We start from the raw sequence: 24,676 nt of genomic DNA, 5'->3' as shown, positions 1-24,676 counted from the left end.
CTTTCACAAAGCACACAGACCCCACATACCAAAGTGCGCTGTGTGACTACACAGGGTCAAAGGCAGGATCTCAAGTGTAATGACAAATGTTTAATCGTGTGCTAAAGTGTAAACAAAGAACACATACGTCAGTGCTGTATAAAAGGACTAAAATGACAGCGTATTTTATCACAAAATTATAAATAAGAGGTCTACGTGTGATTCATAAGCATATGATTGTAGAGAAACACATACTTGAAATGAGCCCTGCTCAAAATTTTGGTCTTTGTGGTGTACCTGGAAATTTCTGGAACAAGAAGCAACCAGATTAGGTCTGAGCATGGTTATGAACATGGGTCCGTCCCAATGTCTTAATTTCAGCAATAATTAATCAAAATGGTTGTCAGCAGGTGGTGTATCCATGGGAATGCCCCAAGCTGCTATTAATTGAGGCCATTACACCACAGGTCGAACATTTCAGATTAACATGAATAATTTATGTAACGGGTATTACTGGTGCCCACTTGAGGTGAGCAAACCATTTCACTTTTGTGTAACATGACAGAAACGTAGTTTTCCTGACTAGGTATCTGGTCAAAGCTACTCAGCTCCGCAGTGGCAATATGATCGCACACCTGAGAGGCAAAAGAGGAGTGTGAGCATCTGTTGGCCACCTGCTGAACAAATGAACATTGCTAATGGCACTTCAACAGTATAAAAGTAACCAGCTCCTGGATTGTGATGAACAGGTCAACAGAACAAAACTTTTTTTAGGGATGTGACACCCATGATAAAAGATGCCAATCTCCATTATTCTCCAAATTAAAGTCAATGAGATCATAAGCATACTTCAAGCACATCTCAATGACAGGCCTAAGGGTATGATCAAAATATTATTCTCAGTTCACACACTCTGCTAAGCAAAGCCAAAGACAGCACAGAGTTGTCAGACTCTATCACGCCTACAAACCAATTCAAATTTGAATGGTGTTCATATCCTATATATAGCCAGAATAAGGCTAGCGATAAACATAGTAGGCTATGTACTGTATGTAATCACCGGAAAGCCATTCTCGGACAGGTCTCTGGAGACTACAGAACAGAGGTGTGCCTATTACAAAGTCCCCATGATTGCACTCTCTTTTTATAGGGTCAAAATGGAAAAACTAGTGCGCCCATGGGCAATGCTGTATGGTACAGGAAGAGAGCTGGCATGCATTTTAGTGCCCCAACCACAGAAAACAGTTACAACCAGCTGCTTAAACATGTGTTAAATTAAAAATATATTATGTCCTAGGCTGCATTCAGACCAGTTCAGACAATGCGGGAAAAACGGCAGTCCTCCCATTCATTTGAATGGGGGTAGTGTGTTTAGGCTGCGGGAGCGGGGGCCGCATGGGGTGCAGAAAAAAACCGCAGCGGCCGTGCGGGAAGAAGTAGAACCAGAATCAACTTTTGCCGTAACGCAACCCGACGTCACGCTGCGGTGGCCAATCACGTAAGCCGGTGATGGGGGGGTTAAAGTTCACAACATGACGTCACACAAATGGGCCACGTAGTGACACACCCACACCTCCGCACAACCCTGCGGGAAGGTGCCGCATTGCCTGATCTGGTCTGAATGCAGCCTTATTGCATGCTTTTCTAAACAGCGGAGATTGAGTGTCCATGAATTCCAATCACAACAGTAATTGTTCAAAAAAGATCACGGGACATTGTTGAGTAACCGTTTTTTGGTTTGCTTTAGGCAATGACACGGCCAATGACACGTTGCCGGACTGAGCCGATGTTCTGAACTCTGGGGTACGTACCTTCATGCCGGCAGCTGCAGCAGGGCCACTGGGGTCCACAGCCTGGATGTGACACGGTTTGTTCCCCCTCACCACGAAGCCCCAGCCCACGGCATCACCCACAATCTGACAAACCAAACGCAGGAGTTCAGCACCATTCACCAGAACACATTAACGTGTGGTTCTCAAACACATAACTACAAGTCCACTTGAGCAAATACTCATAAATAGAGCCAGAAATGTTTGGAATTGAAACGTGTCAACTGCTTGCACATCGAAACAAAAGTGTTTTCTTTACCTGTCGTGAATGTCAATAACAACTTTTATTTGTACAACTCCTTTCTCATACCAAAGGTCGCTTAGGTCAATGGCATTTGTGAGTTTTTTCCCACCTCAACACCTCCCATGACCCACCGGTATATCCTGTTCCATTGTTTGCTGAACACTGCATTTACAGGGTTGATAACTTTGGGCTGGCAACATGGATTTTAACCATAAAGTTACTGGCAAGAATCAGTGAGACACATTTTAAACTATTAGCTGCAGATTTTTATGGTTTACATTCTATCAACATAGAATGACTACATGTCATTAATCAGTTGCAAATGCAACAGCAAATACATTTTCAGATGGAATTTGAATTTAATACAATAAATGAAGCTGAAGTAATACAGAGTGAGTCACGAACTCTGGCTATAAATCCGAAGTTTATAAAAATTATACAAAGCAGCACAAGTTACACTAAATCATGACTACATGTTTACTTCATGCATGTGGTTCCAAAGATGTGGAACTTTATTTATAAACTTCTCTGTGGAAACTGTATGTTTGCAGAATATTTAGCTCTTAGTTATTTAGGTCATTTTCAGTGTATTGATATGATGTACTTTTGAAACCAATGGAAGAAGTTTAAATGTTTGAGGTTTACAAATCCACATTTTTCTAATTGGATGAAATAAAGGTGGTTTACCTGACATGGTCAGCTTGTCAAAATTTTATAAGGTAATTCAAACAACCTCACAACGCATTTAGTGAATTACAGAATGAAAGAATGAATAGTAATGAACAGTTGGGAGAGACTGGATATAAATGAAACACTGGACATACACTCAGCAATGAAAGCAATGCAACACCCACGAAAACAGCCATTGTCCTTTCATGTTATAATGTCTAGGTGTGCAGGGGAGTATTTTTAAAAAAAAAAGGAGCAGCAGGGAATGAAGGAAAATCAATTTAAAGGCTCCTTTAAAATGTAATAAAGGAATATCCTTAGAAATGCATTCCAAAAGTAATCAAATAATGATGCTGAAAAATTGCTGGAGGAAATTTACCTCAGAAGGTAAAAATTGACAGTTATTTTACAGATCTTCCACAAAGATGGAAGAGGTGCAGTACCTCAGTAGGGTTAGTAGCCTGAAGGTGTATACCATGAGCCTGATCAAACAAAGTACAAAGTACATTTCTGGAGACCATTTCTGCGGCAGCACCACCCGGCTATTCACACTGCACAGAGGATCCCCCTTTCGGACCGAATCACCAGAGCTCAACTGATAATGAGGTTAAGGGAGAGTAAGTCGCGAAATGACCCCGTCTATTAAATTCTAATTTGCCACTCGGATTTCGAAGACGACATCTGTGCGCGCTGGTTTTTGAGGACAGCGCGCGTCTGCTGTAGTTAAAGCCCTCTTTGTCCGCGGGTACGGACCGGGGGAGGAAGGACGCACCGTGAATGTCTTCTTTATGTACGGCCCCCCCGGCGTCTGCAGCTCCTCAGGGCTGACTTGTCTCTTCAGCACTGTGGAGAGAAGTGAGATTCAGATCCAGCAGAGATTCACACTGTCACCATTCACCGCACCCACCAGTGACACAGTACAGCAAAATAAGAATATAAGAACACAAGGATTCTTCATTTACACGATAGTGTTGCAAATAGAACAACAGTAGTTTTGTCAAAAATTAATCATGTCACGGTCACATGAGAGTGTCCAATGAATGAAAGTCTCCACAGAACTTTACAGTAACCGAGGCATTTCAGAATGGTGCAATTCTACGTCCAACCAATAGGTTTTTTATGACTGCTGTGTACTCCTGAACTCACTTGAAATTACAGCAGGCATACGCTACATCCAATATATGATTATAACCATAGGGAATATAGGGAAGTGTGCTGCGTGGATTTTACCCTGTTTTCCAGTTATACAGCTGTGTTTACAGACATTCAAAAACAAAGTCTATTGCAGTAGCGCTACTGGAGATCACATTCATAATCGTCAACAACTCTCATTCAACAATCCCAACCCATATTATCACTCAAGCAGGAACCCAAGTTGTCATATGCATAACTGAGAACAGACATCTGCCAAACATAGATGTGATTGCTTCCAAGCCACAACCTATAATATATTATAGCGATATAAAAAAATTTTACGCCCTCTTTCAATTCTATGATTGTATATATTAGGACATAAATAACCCTCAGATAGTCCTCACAAAGTCCTAACAGTAAATAAATCTTGCCTCGTGACTCATAACGCACATATTTACTTTGTCAGTATTTATTCAACCAAAAATAAGCCAACATGCAAAAGCTTTCTGTGAAAAAGGACTTAGAACAGTGAAGACTAGTTGAGGGTTAGTTATGTCCATATCACAGTATACAATAAAACAAGTTCTTAATAGCATAAAACGAATCTAATCTGGGAGGAGTATTCATCTTGTGGGTACGACTTCACTAATGGAATCTGTGGAATTATATCATAATGGATCAGACATTTTCCTAAATTACAGAGGAAAAAAGAGTTCCTTCTCGACCTCAAATAAACTTTGGTATTGAAGAAATAAAGAGCAGTGTTCTACATCACCCATCCACAAATTACAGGAAGATATGAGAGTTTTAAATGAACTGTCCATAAAGGTAAAAATTGAAATATACTCACATCACAAGAGTAGCAATGCAATATACTTACTACGCTCATATAATGATGGCATTACACAACAATTAAGTAGTGAGAACAAACATCTATCATAAGATTACTGCAGATCAAATTATAGCAGATAAAATAGCCAGCAAATATAAAATTACATGAGTTTATAATTAATGGAATGGAGAAATTTAACAGCATAGTTAAAACTGATAGGAAAAGTCAGCACTTGGTGCACATGATTCAGGAGTGTCGTGGAAGAGAAAACAGTGTAGAGGCCTCAAGTTGACAGGACAGTCTTTGCTGCTGTTATCCCTGTGTGATTTTTAGGAATGGCCTGTTTTTCTGCTCTACACTGTGAAGTGTGTCCAAACCTGAGACTGTACAAAGACTAAAAACCATGACCTCCCTCTCACTGCCACTCAACTCTCAGGCTACTGAAATGAGAACAGAATGGAAGGGAAGAGAGATTGTTTCTATGGTTTCATTACTTCAGTAAGCATCTGCAAAATCACCACAAGGTTTAGACTGGAATAATTAGTTCTACTGTGCTACAGCACTGCTGACCGGTAGTAATATTCAGTAACAGGATAATTAGACATGTTACAACAGACTGGAATATCATGCCATTATTTGAGAATTTTTCTTCTATTCACCATTGACCAGCTACCTCTCATTTTTATGCTGACAGATTACCTATCTGAACCCAAAGAGAAGATAAGAATACAACAAAAATTCACTTGGCTTTAAAAAATGAAATGCATTCACACAATATGCAAGATAAGATACACCAAACAAAATTTTTGAACTTTTTAACATTTATATATCACCCTTTAAATGTATGCATGTTTGTATGCATGCATGCATGTAGGTATGAATGAATGTATGTACAGTATGTATGTATGTTTGTATGCATGCATGCATGTAGGTATGAATATATGTATGTATGTATGTACGTATGCATGCATGCATGTAGATATGCATGTATGAATGTATGTATGTATGCATGTTTGTATGCATGCATGCATGTAGGTATGAATATATGTATGTATGTATGTATGCATGCATGTAGATATGCATTTATGAATGTATGCATGTATGCATGCTTGTACACATGCATGCATGTAGGTGTGTATATATGTATGAATGAATGTATGTATGTACAGTATATATGCATGTATGAATATGCATGTATGAATGTATGTACGTATGCATGCATGCATGTAGGTATGAATATATGCATGTATGTATGTATGTACGTATGCATGCATGCATGTAGATATGCATGTATGTATGTATGCATGTTTGTATGCATGCATGCATGTAGGTATGAATATATGTATGTATGTATGTATGCATGCATGCATGTAGATATGCATTTATGAATGTATGCATGTATGCATGCTTGTACACATGCATGCATGTAGGTGTGTATATATGTATGAATGAATGTATGTATGTACAGTATATATGCATGTATGAATATGCATGTATGAATGTATGTACGTATGCATGCATGCATGTAGGTATGAATATATGTATGTATGTATGTACGTATGCATGCATGCATGTAGATATGCATGTATGAATGTATGTATGTATGCATGTTTGTATGCATGCATGCATGTAGGTATGAATATATGTATGTATGTATGTATATATGTTTGTATGCATGCATGCATGTAGGTATGCATGTATGCATGTATGTATGTTTGTATGCATGTAGGTATGCATGCATGTATGTATGCATGTATGCATGCATGTATTTATGTATGTTCATTTAGGAGAGTCTCTTTCTGCTTGGAGTCACGTCCAGCATGATAATTAAAGCCCAGCTGTAGACACCACCACAGCCCTCTCCTGCTCCATTCTCCCATTGTGGGGGTCACTTTCTCTCCACTCCTCCTTCCACTAATGTTTCATGTGCCTTTTATGTGCATGTTGTTAATCACAGCGAACGGGAGGAACATTCCTTCTCTGAGAGATAAACAACGAAAGAGAAAACTATGAACAGACAAGATGCAAATAAAACAAGACAGATGACCCTAAAGGAACCTGCCCTGCCAAACATATCTGTACCTGACTGATAGACCCTTTACTACCAAACGCATCATTAGCCGACAGATCCTTCCCAGCCAAACACACCATTTTAACTAACAGATGTATGCATGTGTCCATGTTGAATCTGCTACAATCCATGTGACACACTCCCTTCGTCCAGTGCAGAGGAGACTCCATTATTCATTAGCAGCCTGCATGAGCCCACAGGGTGATTAATGTGACATCACTATCCCATGTGACACTGCAAGCCTGGGGTGATCACTGCAGTGGGACAGAGGGGTATTATCCACCCAAGTGCAAAAATGAACGAACAAATGAATGAATGAATGAAAGATGCATGTGGCTAGGCTACAGGTTAAACATGATTTAGGTTTCCCAGCAAAGAGGCAGTTTTCTAAGAACTGCATAAGCACTGACACAATGTGGCAACACAAGCGACTTCCAATACATAAAAAATAAGTGCCTGTGTAATTGCGCAATAATAAAGTAAAAAAAGTTATGCGGATGCTATTCTTCTTAATCAGCTTTTGGGTCCCAATCAACGTCAATTTTACACCTTATTGCAACTTCTAATATTTGTATTCGGAGCCAGTTCACATTCCATAGTGGATTTTCCTGGAAATGAGTTCAGACCGGAGTGAGGGAACTCTATTACACAGATAAACCATCTGCAGTCCATAAAAACCTCCCATTCCACCCCAGGCTTGATAATACAAAAGCACATTGTAGTCACATAAAAACTCATAAGCAGACATTTTTTACCCCACAAATGAGAGCTGGAGAATACACTGTTTTATACTTCACCTTTCTCAGAGAGTGAGCGTGTGCTGCAAGTCATCTCACTGCATGCTCCTGAGACAGTGTACTGTATGTTTGTTTCACTTCATTAGGGGGAGGGGAAGTATTATTGTTTTGTGTCTCTTGTTCCCATAGTGAGTGTGTGTTGCATTTAGTGTGTGTGGTGTTGTTTGTGCAAAGTACTCATGGTGAGAACACATTTCCATCATGCCCCATTGTTTATTAGTGGATGTTATGATATGACCTCGGGAAAAATAAACTTTTCTTGGGGGGGGGGGGGTCTCAAGGGCTCAAAGATAACAACATGGCCGGCAGGCATGTCAGGCTGTACGGTGAGAACTTTCGAGTCCCCCTGGTGCTCTGAGGAGGGGGACCCCCGGCCGCGAAGGGGCTTTAATGAGGTGCTCCGTTACAAGCCCTTTATTAGTGGCATGCTCGGGCCTGCGTTCAATCGCCATGGCAGCCGCTCCTCCGTTTCGGCCCAGTGGAGGAGTGCTCGCGACAACATCAGCCCCCGCTCCACTCCAACACCAGCCACACCCCCGCCCCCTTCCTCTTCACGGCTTCACCGCAGGCTAAGGAACTTCTCAAGTGACGACTAGGTCAAAGGGTTTATGTTAGAGACTCTCCTCTCTGGTTTCTTTTCATCCTCAACCATGGTTAAGGTTAGGGCACAGCCATAACTCAGCATTTCAAGTTTCTCACTAGAGGCTGAGCGTTTTACAAACAATTAACTGTTGACCGTTACCCATATCTGGCTCTCACTTCAAACAAAAATGATATCTGGATTCAGAGTCCCTGTCTGTCCGGCAAGTGGAACTACGGCCAACTACTTAGCCTATCTGTAACTATAAATGTGCATTGTAGTTGTCTGATTTGAAGCAATGAGGCTCCTGGATGTATTATTAATAATTACTTATTGTGTGTGCATGTATACATGTACTGTATGTATATTTGTCTTATATTTGTATATTTGAAGAGTATTACAATGTAAATATGAATCATCACCACACACACCACAGATGGTTGAGACAGTGAACTGAGAACCTATTAACATTTGACCTCCAGTTCCTTTGGGGACGTTTTAGAGAGCAGCTTAGGAGCCAGCTGTGATGGAAAGTATGAAATTGATATAAAAAAGGAACATGCTCAGTATGATTTTGCAACAGCATCTTGGCAGTACTTCAGGAATAATGCGAAGTTAAAGGGAAATAAATAGCATATGAGCCTCCTGTAGAAAACTCTTTGGCTCGTTTTATGCACTTTAATGGTGCAATTACCGCACACTGTTGCCAACTGGTGGAAAGGACCGCAGTTTTGTACTAATGGTTACATTATGTCCTCAGAGAAAACAAACAAGCTGTTCAAGCCAGCAGGACATGGAGCTGTGCAGATTTCAGAAGCTGATATAGAAACATACGCTGCCAACTTCTTACAGATTTGCTAATCTTACTCAGCAACAGAATAAGATCATTTTTGTCTCGCTTTTTTTTTTTTTTTCCACTCTTTAGATATCAGTTTTCCCCCGATTTAGATTGCCTGGTCCTTTCCGTAGGCGCAGTAGCGCGCTTCATGACGGAAACCAGAGCAGTTTCTCTTGAGCGATGAGGCGGAAACCCTCCCCCACAAGGCAATACCAAAACCAGTTGTGTGTCACTCAATAAGACTCATCACTGCAACGAAAACCAGCGCCTTTGCTGGATGCACCGCTTGAGAGGCCCTACTTCCTTCAGTGCTAAACATCCCCAGAGAACCGACTGCTCTGGTGAAACAACCACAAGCACAAGCACAGTATATTGCAAGAGGGGCTGATGTCATTCGTATTTGTATTCTTTATTTGCTTAGCAGACATTTACTCGAGATAACAAACAGTTGACACATTATACACTAATGTGACACAGTTTAATATGCCAGTTCAGGACAAGTAGCTTGCTAACGTCTTATTGCTAATTGGAAACAACAGAAGTTCCTCACCCAGGATTGTAATCTAAAACCTTCTGAGCACAAGTCTAAGTGACTTAGACATTAATGAATTTCCAAGAAACAGACAAGAAATTCATAACAACAGCCAAAACTGTCATATTCAGGTAGATACTAATTGTTTAAATTCATTCCAGAAACTCTTTCTGTAACATGTATCCCTGTAATTTATGAGCTTGGCATCAGAAAGTCTAATTTGTGCTAGGGCCAGTCATATTTTCGCCAAACCAATGATTGCACAGCAACAACTGACCAATGTCAGCCTCGGTCGTCATATTTTTTCCATGCAAGCCAATAGCACCTAGAGACAAACTCTGTGGCAAATTTCTTCCTTTGCCTCAAAGCTGCTTAATGGATTCCTAACCACGTGGGGTAGAAACTGCCTAGTTACAGGGCAGAAATGTCACAGAACTGAGCCAGAGCACAAAAGAGGGAAAGTCAGATGGTGACAATGGGGGCAGTAACACTGTTGATTACAGTACAATGTGAATATATTTTCTTAAAAACATTTAGAACTAGCCTGTGCGTATAAACAAAGTGTTAAATTCCACAAATTGTAGTTTAAAAAAATGTAATAAAACATTTAATATTAGTACAAAATAGTCAGCTTTTCATTGCTTTCATAATACATTTCTGGATCAGCATGATGTTTTAACTATTATTTTCAGCTTTGGGCTAACCATGCTTGGTGACTTCTCAGCATAATGCTTGATATTAGGACAATGACCATTCTTTCTCTGGGTTGCCTTTCTCCGAACCTGGTCTCTGGTTGGAAATCAAATTTTAACACACAAATTGTTACTAGACTATCATCTAAATCACCTGTGCGTGTTAAACGTCCCCAGCAAACACCGTTCTCTGCTGCTAGCATTACTGGACGGGGTTCATGGTGCATTTTTGGAGGCAGAAGGTTGGGGGCAGGGGCTCATACCTGACTTGGGGTTGCAGAGGACGGGTGGACTACTGCTGAGGGTGGGGCTGCTGCTGTAGTAGCCACTGCTGCTGCAGCTACTGCTCATACTGCTCCGCCGCACTGCTGACACCACCTTAATCTCTTTCGTGGGGCTGACTGAGACAGAGAGAGAGAGAGGGAGAGGGAGAGAGCATCACTCACAATGAGGCCCACTGAAAGACAGAGAGAGTTAGAGGTCACATGCACGGCCAGCTTCAAACACAAACTGGGGCCAACTAAGAGAAAGGGGTGGTGTTACAAACTCTACTCTGCATGCATCACAGGAACCCAGCTGAACAAAAGCACATGCAACAATACACTGGGTGACATACACAAATACACACAGTCTAAAACTCACACTGTAGTTCACACGCTAGCCGTCAAGCTAACTGACAGAGTGAAAGAATCACACCGCCTGCACCCGTTATGCTAGACATACTGAGGCTGGGGGCTAATACACAATGGGGTAAAAAAACAGAGGGACTCATACTTTGCTAACTTCTCTCATACATTCACACACTAGTACACATACTTCAAAGAGCAGACCTTCTCTGCTTCCATTCATAGATCAGACACAACGCCTGACAAGTCTTTCTCAATTTAGAACACAAGCGCTCTACATTTAAAACCTCATACTTCCTGAATTAATTGGAGGTCCAACTCTCAACTTTTGCTGCTAGTGACACTCTCGGTGGTTGCAGAACAGATGCGTGATTGATCGTAAGTAGGCCAACGTTTAGCAAGTGATAGCCTAATTAAATAGCTTTCAAGCTTAGATATGTGGAATTAACGCCTTCCTTTATTCAAACGTAATGTGAGTATGAGACTGCTGTCAAGTCTAATGTCAGTGTACAGCAGCTCAGTGTTACTAGTCTAATGATACTGCACTGGACAACCTGCTCTAACCTAGTGATGAGGAATGGTTTGCATATGATGTGTCTTACAGATATGAATACTAATGAGCGGAGGATACACGCCCACCCTGTTCTTATCTGCTGAACAGGTCACCATAATCTAACAGTGTTCAGTACAATTGAATGGCTACAACTGGGTTAAAAACCTGAAATATATATTAAGAAGACAACCAATTCTCACTTCTGTGGAATATAATCACAACTTGAATCCGGTTTCCTGGATCTTTAACAATTCTGTGAGAAAATGACATTCCCATAGCCAGACCTTTACCAGCTTTTACCAGCATCTAGTGTGAGTATGAATCTGAGTATGAAGGTTCATATCCCAGTCTGTTACATAGTCATTTAACAGGGGTCTCCCTCCTGGACCGGCTCCAGTTTATTTGCAGTTCCACTAGAAAAACTACACAACCACATCTGGTTTTAAACCACCCTTGCGGGCAGAGGTGGAATGCGGATCAGTCCCATCCAAAAACAACGAACACAAAATGCAAGTCTTGAACAACACTGACCTCTTTAACACTCAAGAACTCCTCATTCTCAGTCTAACATCGATTAAGTAATACAGAGGGAGGGCTTAAGGAAACAAAAAATTTGATTCACTCAGAGTGCTAAGTTGAAAAATGCAAGACCACAATAATGTTTGATAAGGAGAACAAGCCATGTTCAGCCCTGATCCCATGAAACATTTGAGCATATACTGTAATTTGTGGCTCATCCCTTATTAAAATATAGCCAAACCTACATGTATTTATTTTGTCATGTGTATCTCTCGAACCACCCATGACTCTATATATATAGAATACACTCTAGCCCAATGGTTCCCAAGCCGGTCCTGGAGATCTACCATCCTATGGGTTTTCATTTGGACCCTAATTTGGCACACCTAATTCTACTAATTACAAACTCAACAAGATCTCCAGCTGTTGAATGAGGTGTGTTTCATTGAGGATGGAGAGAAAACCTACAGGACGGTTGGGAACCACTGCCCTAACCCCAGTGCAGGAATGGGTCTTAAGCCCCAATTTGAGAACCACTGGCATCAAGAACTTTGTCAAGACTGGTCTTGAACACCACAATGGTTTCTGCCTCTATTTAGAATCCTAGTAGGCTATCACGTGCATTAAAATATATGAATACATGTTCACACAATACATACAAGCAGAGGCTATACTGTATGTATTAATAATGCCAGCATTCAGAGGAAGGATAAGAATGAAAATGGACGAACAAAGGCAAGATCGATAGTGATATTCCCCAATACTGATACCACAAGGAGGTGCTCACTAATACAAGATCCCAACTGTTACATCAGTAAGAGCTCCATCTCTCTGTAAAGCAGATGAGCCAAAGCGCTAACAGTACTTGAAACTAAATGACAGGAAAATTGAGGGAAAGACAGCACACACTCTCCAGGCACGTCTGGTATGAGTGAACTGGCTAGCTTTGCTATTTCCTTTCAATCCACTGACACTTGGGCTGTGACTGAGCATACTTCAGGTCTGAAGAAGCAGCCAGCCAAACAAATCTTTTTCCCATTTAAAATGATGGTACGCTTTCCAGAGTTTTTATTTATACTAGCTTAGTTTTATTTTAGTGTATGTATTTAATTGGCCCAGTCAATTTTTGTGTGCAAAGGATATTTTAAGCCGACAAATAGTCAGAAACTTCTGTAAGCATCTAAAATATCCTTCATCACACAGAAAAACTGGGCCAATCAGAAACACTAAACTGAAATAACATTTTTAAAAAGCAAGAAAGTAAACAATCCTTTTAAATCCCCGCTGAGAAATTTGGAGCCACAGAGCCAAACAGAAAATAACACCTTGTTTCAAAATCACTCTCACAAGAGGTAGATCGAGCTCCTTTCTTTCCCTTAATTCTCTTTTAGTGACATAACTTTTATGATACCCCTGAAACACTGGATCATTGCTGAAAAATGGAAAACTGTCATATGATACTGTTTAAATCTTGTTACCCTTTACGGACTATGCTGAGATGTGTGGTGCAACCGGTAGGGCAGACAACTCTCTAGCAGTAAATTAGTCCCCGCATGTGGTTGGGCGTTTGACCCTTTTCTATGGCACCTTCTGAGTTGTGAGGTCTTCTCTGTCTGTTACCCTCTCTGCTTTCTCCTTGTCTGAATTAAAAAAAACAAAACAAAACAAAAAAACTAAGGCAGGACATACTGTCTGCTCTCCTACAAAAATACACACAAGCTGCTCTGGGCCCCATTTTTACACGGATTGTGTCACTTGTAACAACATGGGGAAAGTATTCATACCCCTGTAGGGTCAGAGTTATCTTTGCTTTTAGCAGTAATCCAGAGTAAATGTTAAACCAAACTGCAAACACTGTGGTCTGAACATAGAGTGTGAGGTCGGGCCACCTCTGTGCATTGGTATTAGAAGGTACAAGACACAAGCTAGCACAGTGCAAGAAATAATAAGTGTAGCTTAAAAATGAAATATTTTAAAAAATGTACTTGGTAACCTTTATCTTACCTTAACCTGAGGGTTTCTATAATTTGAAAAATACAGTACTGGTAATCTTAAAATGTGTCTACCTTGCTTTTAGATGAATTAATCTTGTATTTGAAACAAATGGGAGACACAAAAATAAAAATAATTTAATATTTATTTTTTTTAAATTAAAAATAAGCAAAGAGAATATATAGTCTTAACGACTTTTCATGACATAAAGATAATAAAGCCAGATCTATAATATCAGTAATATCAAATAATGCAAGTTAAAGTAAAAACAAGTTTCTCACCCTGAACTAAGCTCGTTCAGCAGGTAATAGTTATGAAGGAGTAGTATTTTCCTTTAAGCCTATTGTCCTCTTTTCTTCCAGAGGACAACTGCAGCTTATTCAAACGATCAGAGCAACAGAATGTCAAACCGGTCCAGCCAACATTTTTGAGAATCGTGTGACTGCTTTATCAAAACATGAGATTATATGTGGGCAGCCATTACAACTGATGATGTAAAGTATTGGCTTTCTGATGTCCTGTGCTGATACATATGAACTCTGCTGGTCTTCCATTTCAGTTATGGAGTTAGCAAAAACATTTTCACAGGTATACTTGAAGAAAAATACCCACTAATACTGGAAGATGCAAATAATTTTCCTTTCACAAAAGTGCCCAGTGTCTAAGTCAAAAGGAGCTCCCATTATGCCTATGTTAAATAAATCTGTGATCATACTTTAGACTCCAAAACACAAGTGTTTATAAGTAACATTAAGACATCATAAATTGTCCTGATACAGCATGCCCTAACTAGCCATATTTCGTTGAAGTAACAGAAATATGTTTCGGAGCATGCCTCTAATGGCTCGGTACCTATGGGCCGAGTTTGAAAGAGCAACCAAGGACAAAGATGAAAAATCTTCTAACAATGAAATGTAATTGTGCCCATTGTTTTCCAAGAAGATTAGTGTACAGATATGCAAGGTTTCATGTACATTTTCATAGATACGGGTACCTGATAAACAAGGCACCCAAAGAGCAGATAGGAGATTGCTATTGTTCATTCACATACAGATTCCAGTATGGAAGTGTCACCTTGCTGGAGCAAGTGAAGGTGGCTTAAGTCCTTGTGGACTTGTCCAGTCATGCCTCCTCAGGCTGAACCTATCAGCTGCTGAGGCTGATAAGAGTCAGAACAGAGAACAAAACTGAGTCTCTAAGGTTAACTCAGTTATGATCAGTGCGTGATGAGAATGCCAAGTCTGGCACAGGAAACACGGAGCATGTAAGGGCTGGGAGAAAGATGAGATGAAGCCATTTAGCCTCTCCAGCGTGAGACGTGCACTTTCTCAAGATTTCAACAGACACCTTGAGTTATTTAAATCCAGAGCACTGGTAAATGGTCCTCAGAATGAGAACAGAGGCATACTGTGCAAAGGCATTCCCCAAACATGTCTTCTGCTGACTCACTGACTGACGACACATGACTACCTGGCTCACGGACAAGCACACTCTCAGCTGACTGACTGAACACACCCCTTTAGCTGGCTCACAGACTAGCACAGCCCCAGCTGACTGACAGATAGGACAGCACGACAGGACTACCTGAGAGGAAGCTGGTGTTACCGCCCTCGGAGTTCTGCTTGCGCAGACAGAAGGGGCTGTCCTGGCTCTCCGGGATGGCGCGACAGCGCTCGTTCAGCAGCTCCATCAGCCGCCGCCGCCGCCGGAAGTTCATCCTGAACTGGTACAGGAGGCCCCCGTCCGCAAAGTGGTGCTTATTGGTCACTGCAAGAAACAAGAATGCAGAGAACACAGCATTACTACACGCTTCTACCAGGGACACCCATATCATGCACTGCCTCATCGTTATCCTGGTTTATCTTAGGGAGCCGCATCTGTTTTAAGGATACAATTGAAAACAAATCACAGTTAAGGCTTATTGCAGCTAAGCTCAATGTGCAAGGTAAACTGGTCACCCGAAACCATGAGGAACTAGGGATAAGGAGAGGGCTGTTTTTGACAGAAGTGGAAGCAGCTCAGCAGAATCCTAAACAGCTGCTAAGTTGTTCCAGTCATTGCCACTAAAAATCCCCTTCTGGCACCACTGTGCCAGCAATCATGATCCCCTCTCGATGGGCCCGGACATGGTCAACACTTTCAGTTGCGAGAACCTGGGAGCAACTAATCCTTGTGTGAAGGAAGAGATCAATATGGACAACTTGCTCTAATCAATCTGTTGACATCTAAGCTCATTTAAACTCAAGACCAATTCAAGCACATAGTGGTGAGATTGTACTTTATAAGATTTTTGTTACCAATGCAGCATACGTGCTAACTTTGACATTCTTTTGATTATGGGAGAGAGGTAGAATGTTCACTGTAGTGGAACATCCCTTGTTTATCCATTATTAGTGTCAACCCTGGTGAAACAAAGAATGACAGCTTTGTGCCTTCAGTCAGCTGAGGAGATATTCATATAACATATATCATCTGGGGGAATTAGTAGTAATTGAGAGATTATTTCAGATTATCCCTTAATAGTTACATCAGAGAAACATAAGAACTTTGATATGACAGGATTAAAGAACCACACCTAAATTCTGTAAATTGATAATACTGTGCTTCATAATATGAAATACAACACACAAAGTGGGAGAATGTCTGGTACAGTTCGAAGGGTGGTTGACTCTCAACCAAAATACAAATTCCCCCAAGCATCTAGGGGTTCAGTTCCCAAACATGATAGTTCCTCCATGATCCCATCTCTGTTACTAACTGTTCTGTCCCTATCTGAACAGGGGAGTGGATATCCACAAGAGAGCAACGATTCTAATCTACAGTACAAATGTTCAAGAATCAGATCTGTTATCAAATTAAAACCACCATTGAGGATTTAAGTCTTGGCCTAAAGTGGAGAATTATGTCAAAAACTTTCCAGCGTTTGCTTCCTGTTACTACTACAGAACATGCACATCACAGCAAATTAAATCTTAGTACTGTAACTGGAAAACTGCAGCTTTCAAAACTGGAAGTTTATGGGTCACTTAATACAGCATTAAGAACACTGAAGGTTTTTTTTTTTTTTACACAAGACACTGGAAGGAAACTGCATTCTGACATTTGGAATGTTAATTTCCAAAGAGTGGAGCTAATGTAACTTAGTGACCCTGTCCAGCCTTTAATGCGATTACTCGTGCGTTTAGACAGCGACAAAAGCATGACACGGCTGCACTTAGGACTGTTCCAAATTGTTGTTTAAAGGTTTTCGGTTCACAAAATCAAAATCACTGCAACCATGGACTGCAATCACAACACAGTCTTATAGTAGGTGCATTATTAGAACCATTTACTTCTAAGGTACAATTGGTGCAATTACAGCATGATGAAAACAAGGTTTCTTTCCAAAGCCTACACTTTGTGTTCTATTTCCAAAAGCAAGTGAAAAGAAACACAAACACTGGTGCAGACACACAAGAAAACATGAAATATTGTTTTATGCACTAAAATGTATTTAACAAATAGGTAGACAGGAAGTCTATGTACGCTGATGCGGTCTTCGCACAGAACAATGCTGCAATAATGATGTGGGCGGTAGGGGCCCAGCTGTGTGCGCCTTACACCCCCCCCTCCCCACCAGGGGTTGTGGAGCCTTTGAGGACAGCCCCATTGTCTGCTGGGCCCTGCACAGCCTGGCTGAGCAAGCACAACCACTCTTCCCAGATACACAACACCACACTATGGAACAGCCTGGCTGAGCAAGTACAACCACTCTTCCCAGATACACAACATCATATTGTGGCACACTGTCCAGGTGGTACACACACTAATCAAGGCACTTGGACACACTGCTCCTTTAATTATTGACTACACTTTATTTTATCACTATTAACATGTCACTTGCACAACTGTTCCTCTTCATACATCTAAGCAAATTAAAAAAAACACCCATTTAATTTTTAAAATGACCATTTTTCATTTTCATTTAAATACATACTAACGATCACCATTTTTAATCCAAGTCAATGCTAGCCCTGATCAAGTGTAAATCAAGCTAAAGCAAGGCATCACTCCATGGGAAAAGGGGAGGAGTTGGCGGTGTTACATACTTCCGGATGGCTTAACCTTCAGATGGATGGGGAGTGACATCAATCCTTTTGTTAGAAGGATACAGGCCAAGTCTCCCGCCATTACAGTTGTCCCCCTGTCCCGCTTGAAGGCAAATTCTAAGAATGCCTTTTATTTCTCTGATGTGGTGCTGACATCTGAAATGGAGCTGGGACTTTTAGAACTCAGTCCAATGAAACAAAAGTCACCAGGCAAAAAACACTCTCCACACCGCTGCAAAATTTCCATTTAGAAAAAAAGAGGTCATGCTAGATAGTTTCTATGGTTTCTATGAGCACAGAACTGCATAGGAAAAGTCAACAAAACACCCATGAGAATGCCTCTGACACTGCATATTGCCCTCCAAAGTAATTCACACCCTTGATAAAGACAAACAAAAAACTGCATTAAATAAATAATACAAGTTCTGAGCTCTATTTTAATTATCAACTGTAGAAAATATTTTTTTATGATTCAATGGAATCAAGCAGAATAATTGATTACCCCCAGAATGTCACAAATATACACCCGCTTTCAGTAGAACTGAACTTCAGTAGAAAAGATCCATTTGCAGCCATGTTTTTTTGCAACCGTTTGCTACCCAGTGTTTGGCCAAAATGCCCCAGTTCTGGGTGGGTCATGAATCCATTGACCTTAAGCTTCAGGACCAGTAGCTTTCTGGTAAAATCAAAGATCCACCACCATACTTAACTGTATGTATGATGCCCCTTACAACATAAGTGCCCTTTTATAGACACTAAACCCACTGCCGGTGCATGTGGCCAAAATTAAAGTTTTGCTCTCATCTCACCAAGATAGCAGGTTATAATGGGTGTTCTAAGGTCATTTAGTAACTCCAGATACTTATTTTTATTGATTAAATTCAAGAGGCTTTTCATAGCAACTCTCCGAATTACCTATTGACATGGAGGCGACATCTGATGCCGGATGTAGCGACTTAGTGCCAGATTTACTAGGCTGTTTGCGACTGGTTTCAGGTGCAGATATGACGCATTCTGCCCCAGAAACATGCAACAAATTCTGCCCTAGAAACATGCGTCTTATGTATCAAATAGGTGGACAGGGCTAGAAGTGCTGTATGCGTGTCACCTACGTGAGTCATGGCAAGGTGTGATTCTCTCCTTAATACACATGCGCTTCAGGGAGGACTGCGCAAACAAGCCCAGATAATACAGCTGTGGCTGATTGTTTGCCAATGAATTCACTAAAGTTGCAATTAACAAGGGTCAATTTTAGCATTAAATGTATCTGCCTCTGAAGAGCAAGCAAGATGGAGACACAGGTAGAGGCATCAAAGATGCACTGAGAGAAACCTTCACTGCAAGAATCACACTATTTCAAATCCCCAAGCGAGAAATCATCAAACGATACATATTGAGCAGCCATGCAATAATTAAGGCTGGATGTTTGTCAGGGAAAATACTGGCTGAAGTCACGGCAAAGTTGTCAAATAACGGAAAACTAAAAAAGAGGCAAAAATCACAGTGTTTAAACAGTGTTTATTAAATTAACCAATAAATCCCATGTATGGCAGTGGGAAATGAATAAAATAACGTGCAACTGTAGCAACAGTAACACGAGCTTGAGGTTAAAAAAAATCAATGGGGAGTTGCTGCTAGCAAAAAATATGAGTAAATGCATTGATAGGCTGGTGCATTTAATTGCTTTTTTCCATCACCAAAAATAACATTGTTAGAAACACAGCATGCTCCAATCGAATTAAAAAAATAATAGGGTTACTGCAGGGAAGACACAGAACTTCCAAAAAAGACACAAACAGCATGGAATCAGTGACACCTGCACCTTCTCTGACAAAAAACACCTGGCCTTAGAAACATCTATCCTTCTGGGAGAAATAAAAGATGTCCAGAACCTCTCACACAATGTTCCCATTCCATCCTGCCAACAGTGAAGCCTTGCATTATTACACTATCAGGCATTAATTGTCTTTTGCTAAGTCAAAGTTACACAGAATTTCTAAACAGGTATTCAGACTCACATAGTGCACAATAAAACCTCCTGTGTCTAAGTGAGCTTGTATTTACGACTGCTTTCACCAGGCCGATTGGAAAAAGTGCCCAGTGAAATGAGAAGTGGTCCCTCGCTGTGTTGAAAATACTCCACTTATGTACTGATTTACAGCCTCCGTTTTGTTTATATCTGACCGACATGATGAGAGTGCAGTCTTATGGGTCTCCTCGTGGAAGGCAAATTGATTTAAATAATGAATCTGCAAGCCGCTTCATAAAATTAGATTCAACAACATTTTAATCAATAATATGACCAGCCATGAAAATGGGATAATAAATTTCCTTTGCTTTAGTACCTGCACCAGCCAAGGATACTGGGTCCAATGTACAAGCAATGTGTACATGGCAGAGCCTAATAGTAATGAGAAGCTGGAGGTGCTTGTGCAGCATGCAACCAAGCACCATTCCTCCCTTGTATGGGTTACTCAGTATGGCATGCCTTTCGTGAGGACCGTTTCCACAAACTTGCAACTTGGGCCAAGACTGCAGAAGCATCGGGATTGCTGGGGCAAAGCAACAGGATGTGGACAGCTTAAAACATAAATGGCAGGACCTGCAGACTGCCATTAAAAATAAGTAGGCCAGCCACAAGACATTACTGGGTGGAATGGTTGGGAAAACAGTATGTTACATCACAAAAAAATATACACTCTCAAATCGTGATTCTTAATTCTGGGTGAATGTAGTATTTCTTCTTCATTCATCACCAGTTAAATGAACACTTGTGTAGCCCATAGTTAAACAGATACAAGCTCAAATTTACAGAAGAACATACTGTAATGTAATATAATTTCAGCATTTAATAATATACTTGAAATTATATGTTGAAATTGACAATATAATGTACATTTTAATTCATAATTACAAACTTATTCATTTAATTTGCACACCCTTTGATCACCTAACTCAATTTGCTAAAACTACTGAGCAACAAATTTCTGGAACTGAACTGACTGTAGGTCACTGTACTTATCTTAAGATAATTTTCAAACAAACAGCAACTGCTCGAAGTGCACTAGAAACCCTTGACATATACAGTTACATGAAACAGCGAATACAAATAAACCTGCCTCCTTAAATAACCAAATGTGTAGCGACATCAGGAGAGATAACTTGTGCAGCCTGCTTCTTCGCTGGAAACCACGGTCCCTCTGTAGCATATGGCCTGTGTCACTTTGTAAGCAATGAATGTTTCATTGCTCATCCGAGCTTCCTGCGAGTGAAATAAATCTGCAATCTATGCTGCCATTGAGCGGTAACGCTGTTAAACTCCAGAAGGCACCGGAGGAACTGTGAGCGAAGTGTAGGATATTATTCACACAGCACACAGACCTGCCACTGCATTTATTACTAAGGAGGCGAGCTCAAGCTGGCAAGGTGTCTTACGGTCTGAAGTTTGAGGTCATGCAACACCCGCCACATTTTTACCCTCCCTGAAAAAGCACGAGGGAGGTAGCAGTTCATAGAGTATTCCGGCATAGGCATTCTCAGGAACATGCTGGTGTGAGGGCCAGCGATTGGTGGGTTCTGATACTGATCAAATTTGCTTTTTTAAAGGCCAGCGGTGTGTCCATCTGTTACTGACTGTCACAGCGAGCAGCTGGCGTTGCTGAATTTTCAACAGCTGGCACAGGAGAGCCAAGCTGGTTCCTGGTTTCCCATGACTGTGAAAAACAGCACCGCAGAAGTACACAAAACTATACAGTGGCTGGTATACGGCATTCAGGGGTTTGTAGTCAAAAGAAAATAAACTTCAAGTAACTCCAAAGCACAGTGAAACATGCCTCGTTATGAACCATTTCCTATAGTTTATGCAACCTGAGATTGGTATGCTCAAGTAAAAAAGTATCAGCACAATATGAACATTATATGCCGGTTTATAATTGTGAATAAACATTCATCCACTTCTGGAAACATTATGTCATTGTACACTACAGCTTTGGAATTACATTAAGTGTATTTTCCTGTTTCAGACTACCAACCCCCTAATGCCCCTGTGCCAGCCATTGTAACGCCAGCTGTTGGGTCAGAAACTTCTGCCATATCTAAAATATCGTTTGTTAGACTGAAAAACAGTTTGGGCCCTGCAAAAAATACACCTAATCTGAAATAATATTAAAAACTCCAGAAAGTGAACCATCCATTTATCGAAAAAGTGAATTTTGAGTGAAGAGACACTCCTGGCACTTCAGAAACAGGATATTCATAATTTACATACTCCGCTATGTTCTGTGTAATGAGGCAAAGTTTTCTGTCACTTTTCTTCAGTGAGCATAAAACCACGTGCACGCAGACGTGAGCCAGTGGCAGGTCACATGACTTGAGGAATGATGGGTGAAGATAATTGGTAAATATGTGTCACGCACGGTCAGAAGCACAGTGGATCGAGTGCCAGGGGATAACATTTCACTGAGAGTGTACAGAGGTCTAAAGAGAAAAGCCCCTCGATACATGGCAGTACAAGGACATTTCTTGAGTCACGGGAGCAACACATATTGCTGCGTGACACATGATGACCCCGTGTCCTTGTGTTGCAGCTGGAGGAATGCGCGCCTGCCCTCGCTGCTGGAAGACAAAGGGGTCTCAATTCTCAGAATTTGCGAAATTCTCAGAATTATGAGGAAACTGCAACACGACGGCCAAAAAATATGTGCACAATCGCTGAACAGGAACATTCAGAACATCTCTGATTATGGAGCAACCTGCTAGCAGTTCCTTGTTACTGCACTTTTGAACGCATTAACAAATCATACAAGAGGTTATCGTACATGATAGGCTGACCTTCTTTGTTATGAACATAAGCAACCGAACCATCCATTTTTGCTGAATTGGGCACGCAGACCACAACTCATCACAGAGCAGATGCAGGTTCTTTTGATCAGCCTCACAGCATGCTGGCCAGATTGACAGTAACCATGCATTGAAATACCTGCGCCTCTCTTACCCGAAATGCAAATGTACTTGTGTTCTAAATTAGCAACTGTCATCTACATGTCAAATAAGCCACATAAGGCAAATTTCTGATCTAGACCCAGGTAGAGAGTAATGTTGCTAACAGTATCTTTGTTTCATATACACTCAGTTTGCAACCATGTGACAAAAACATATCCATATCCACGTTTGACACACATTCCGCTAATACCGTCATAAAAAATATATACAGTGAGCTCCATAATATTTGGGACAAAGTCATATTATTTCTTGATTTGGCTCTGTACTCCACAATTTTAGAGTTTTAATCGAACACAGTTCACATGTGGTAAAAGTGCACATTCTCCGCTGTTATTTAAGGGTATGTAGATACCATATAGAAATTACAGCACTTTTTTATAAATAGTCCCCCCATTTCAGGGTATCATAATGTTTGGAACAAATGGTGTGTTACATGTGTTTCTGATTAGTCAGGTGTGTTCAACTGCTTCCTTAGTGCAAGTTTCAGTATCTAGTTTCGAATCTAGCCTTCTGATTGCTTTTGTAGTCTGTTATTGGCGTGTGTCAACATGAGGATGAGAGTTGTGCCAAAGAAAGTCAAGAAAGCCATTATGAAGCGGAGAAATAAGAAAAAACTGTCAGAAACATTGGCAAAACAGGCTAACCAAAATCAACTGCTTGGAATATCATTAAGAAGAAAGAGATCACTAGTGAGCTTAGAAATCACAAAGAGCCTGGTAAGCCAAGGACAACCTCTATACTTGAGGACCTAAGAATTCTCACCACGATGAAGAAAAAACTCCAAACAACTGTCCAACAGATCAGAAATACTCTTCAGGAGGCAGGTATGGGTGTGTCAATGACTACTGTCCACAGAAGACTTCACAAACAGAAATACAGAGGATACACTGCAAAATGCAAACCACTAGTTTGCCTCAAAAATTGTATGGCCAGGTTACAGTTTACAAAGAAGCACCTAAAAGGGCCTGCAGAGTGCTGGGAAAAGGTATTGTGGACAAATTAAAATTAAAATTGTGGAGTACAGAGCCAAATAAAGAAAAAAATGTCTTCGTCCCAAACATTATGGAGCTCACTGTATATAAACCACAGAAGCACCTTGCAGTGGCTCACGTTACAGTCGGTTACACAAGTCTAAAATAAATATTCCAAGAATGCACCATTGCCATTGCCTCTGGGAACTGAATTTAAGAATATTTTTCTCCTAAAACATTTTTGCTAATTTCAGAAAAAGGGTACTAAATTAAACTTTCATCAATTCACAGCACAAGGCTAAAGGCAAAAGCAGAATGTAATTAGACTGGACAAAAGCCTAAGTGCCTATTGGACCTTTTATGAATACTGTTGTTTCCCACAAGGTTATTTATGTCAGGGTTATTTACAAAGAAATCTTGCGATCAGGGAAACCATGTTTCCTCCTTTTCAAATTTGTCTAACAGCCTGGTTCAATCTATCTGGATAACAGTCACCTTGACCTAAACAAAACCTTCAGCCAATGTTAGTTTTTAAGCATCTGACAAACAAAAATTTTGAGAGTCTTCACTGGCTTTGTGTAAAAGGGGATGCGTATGGAGTCTTGTGGATGGAGTGCTAAAAAAGATTAAACTTTGCTACTTTTTTATAACCTGAATTTAGTTTTTTATAGCTAGGTTCAGACAGACAAATTACAAGTATAGGAGTGTGGTAGTTGCACCATGGTTACA

The 24,676-nt window shown here is 40.7% G+C and overlaps 1 protein-coding gene across 1 annotated transcript in view; it reads right to left on the bottom strand.

Annotated features, from left to right (window-relative positions):
• The window catches only part of deptor (DEP domain containing MTOR-interacting protein), a 49,340-nt gene that overhangs the window by 4,977 nt on the left and 19,687 nt on the right, over positions 1 to 24,676 (bottom strand). The window contains exons 6-9 of the mRNA XM_064338331.1: positions 15,472 to 15,654; positions 10,461 to 10,598; positions 3,494 to 3,564; positions 1,791 to 1,895 (exon numbers count right to left, since the gene is read on the bottom strand). Coding sequence (XP_064194401.1) covers positions 1,791 to 1,895; positions 3,494 to 3,564; positions 10,461 to 10,598; positions 15,472 to 15,654 — 497 coding nt within the window. The remainder of the gene's footprint in view (positions 1 to 1,790; positions 1,896 to 3,493; positions 3,565 to 10,460; positions 10,599 to 15,471; positions 15,655 to 24,676) is intronic.

This window comes from Anguilla rostrata, chromosome 1 (assembly GCF_018555375.3).
Source record: "Anguilla rostrata isolate EN2019 chromosome 1, ASM1855537v3, whole genome shotgun sequence".
Taxonomy (NCBI): Eukaryota; Metazoa; Chordata; class Actinopteri; order Anguilliformes; family Anguillidae; genus Anguilla; species Anguilla rostrata.
The sequence above is the reverse complement of the archived record's forward strand: the minus strand, read 5'-3'. Positions and strand labels throughout refer to the sequence as shown.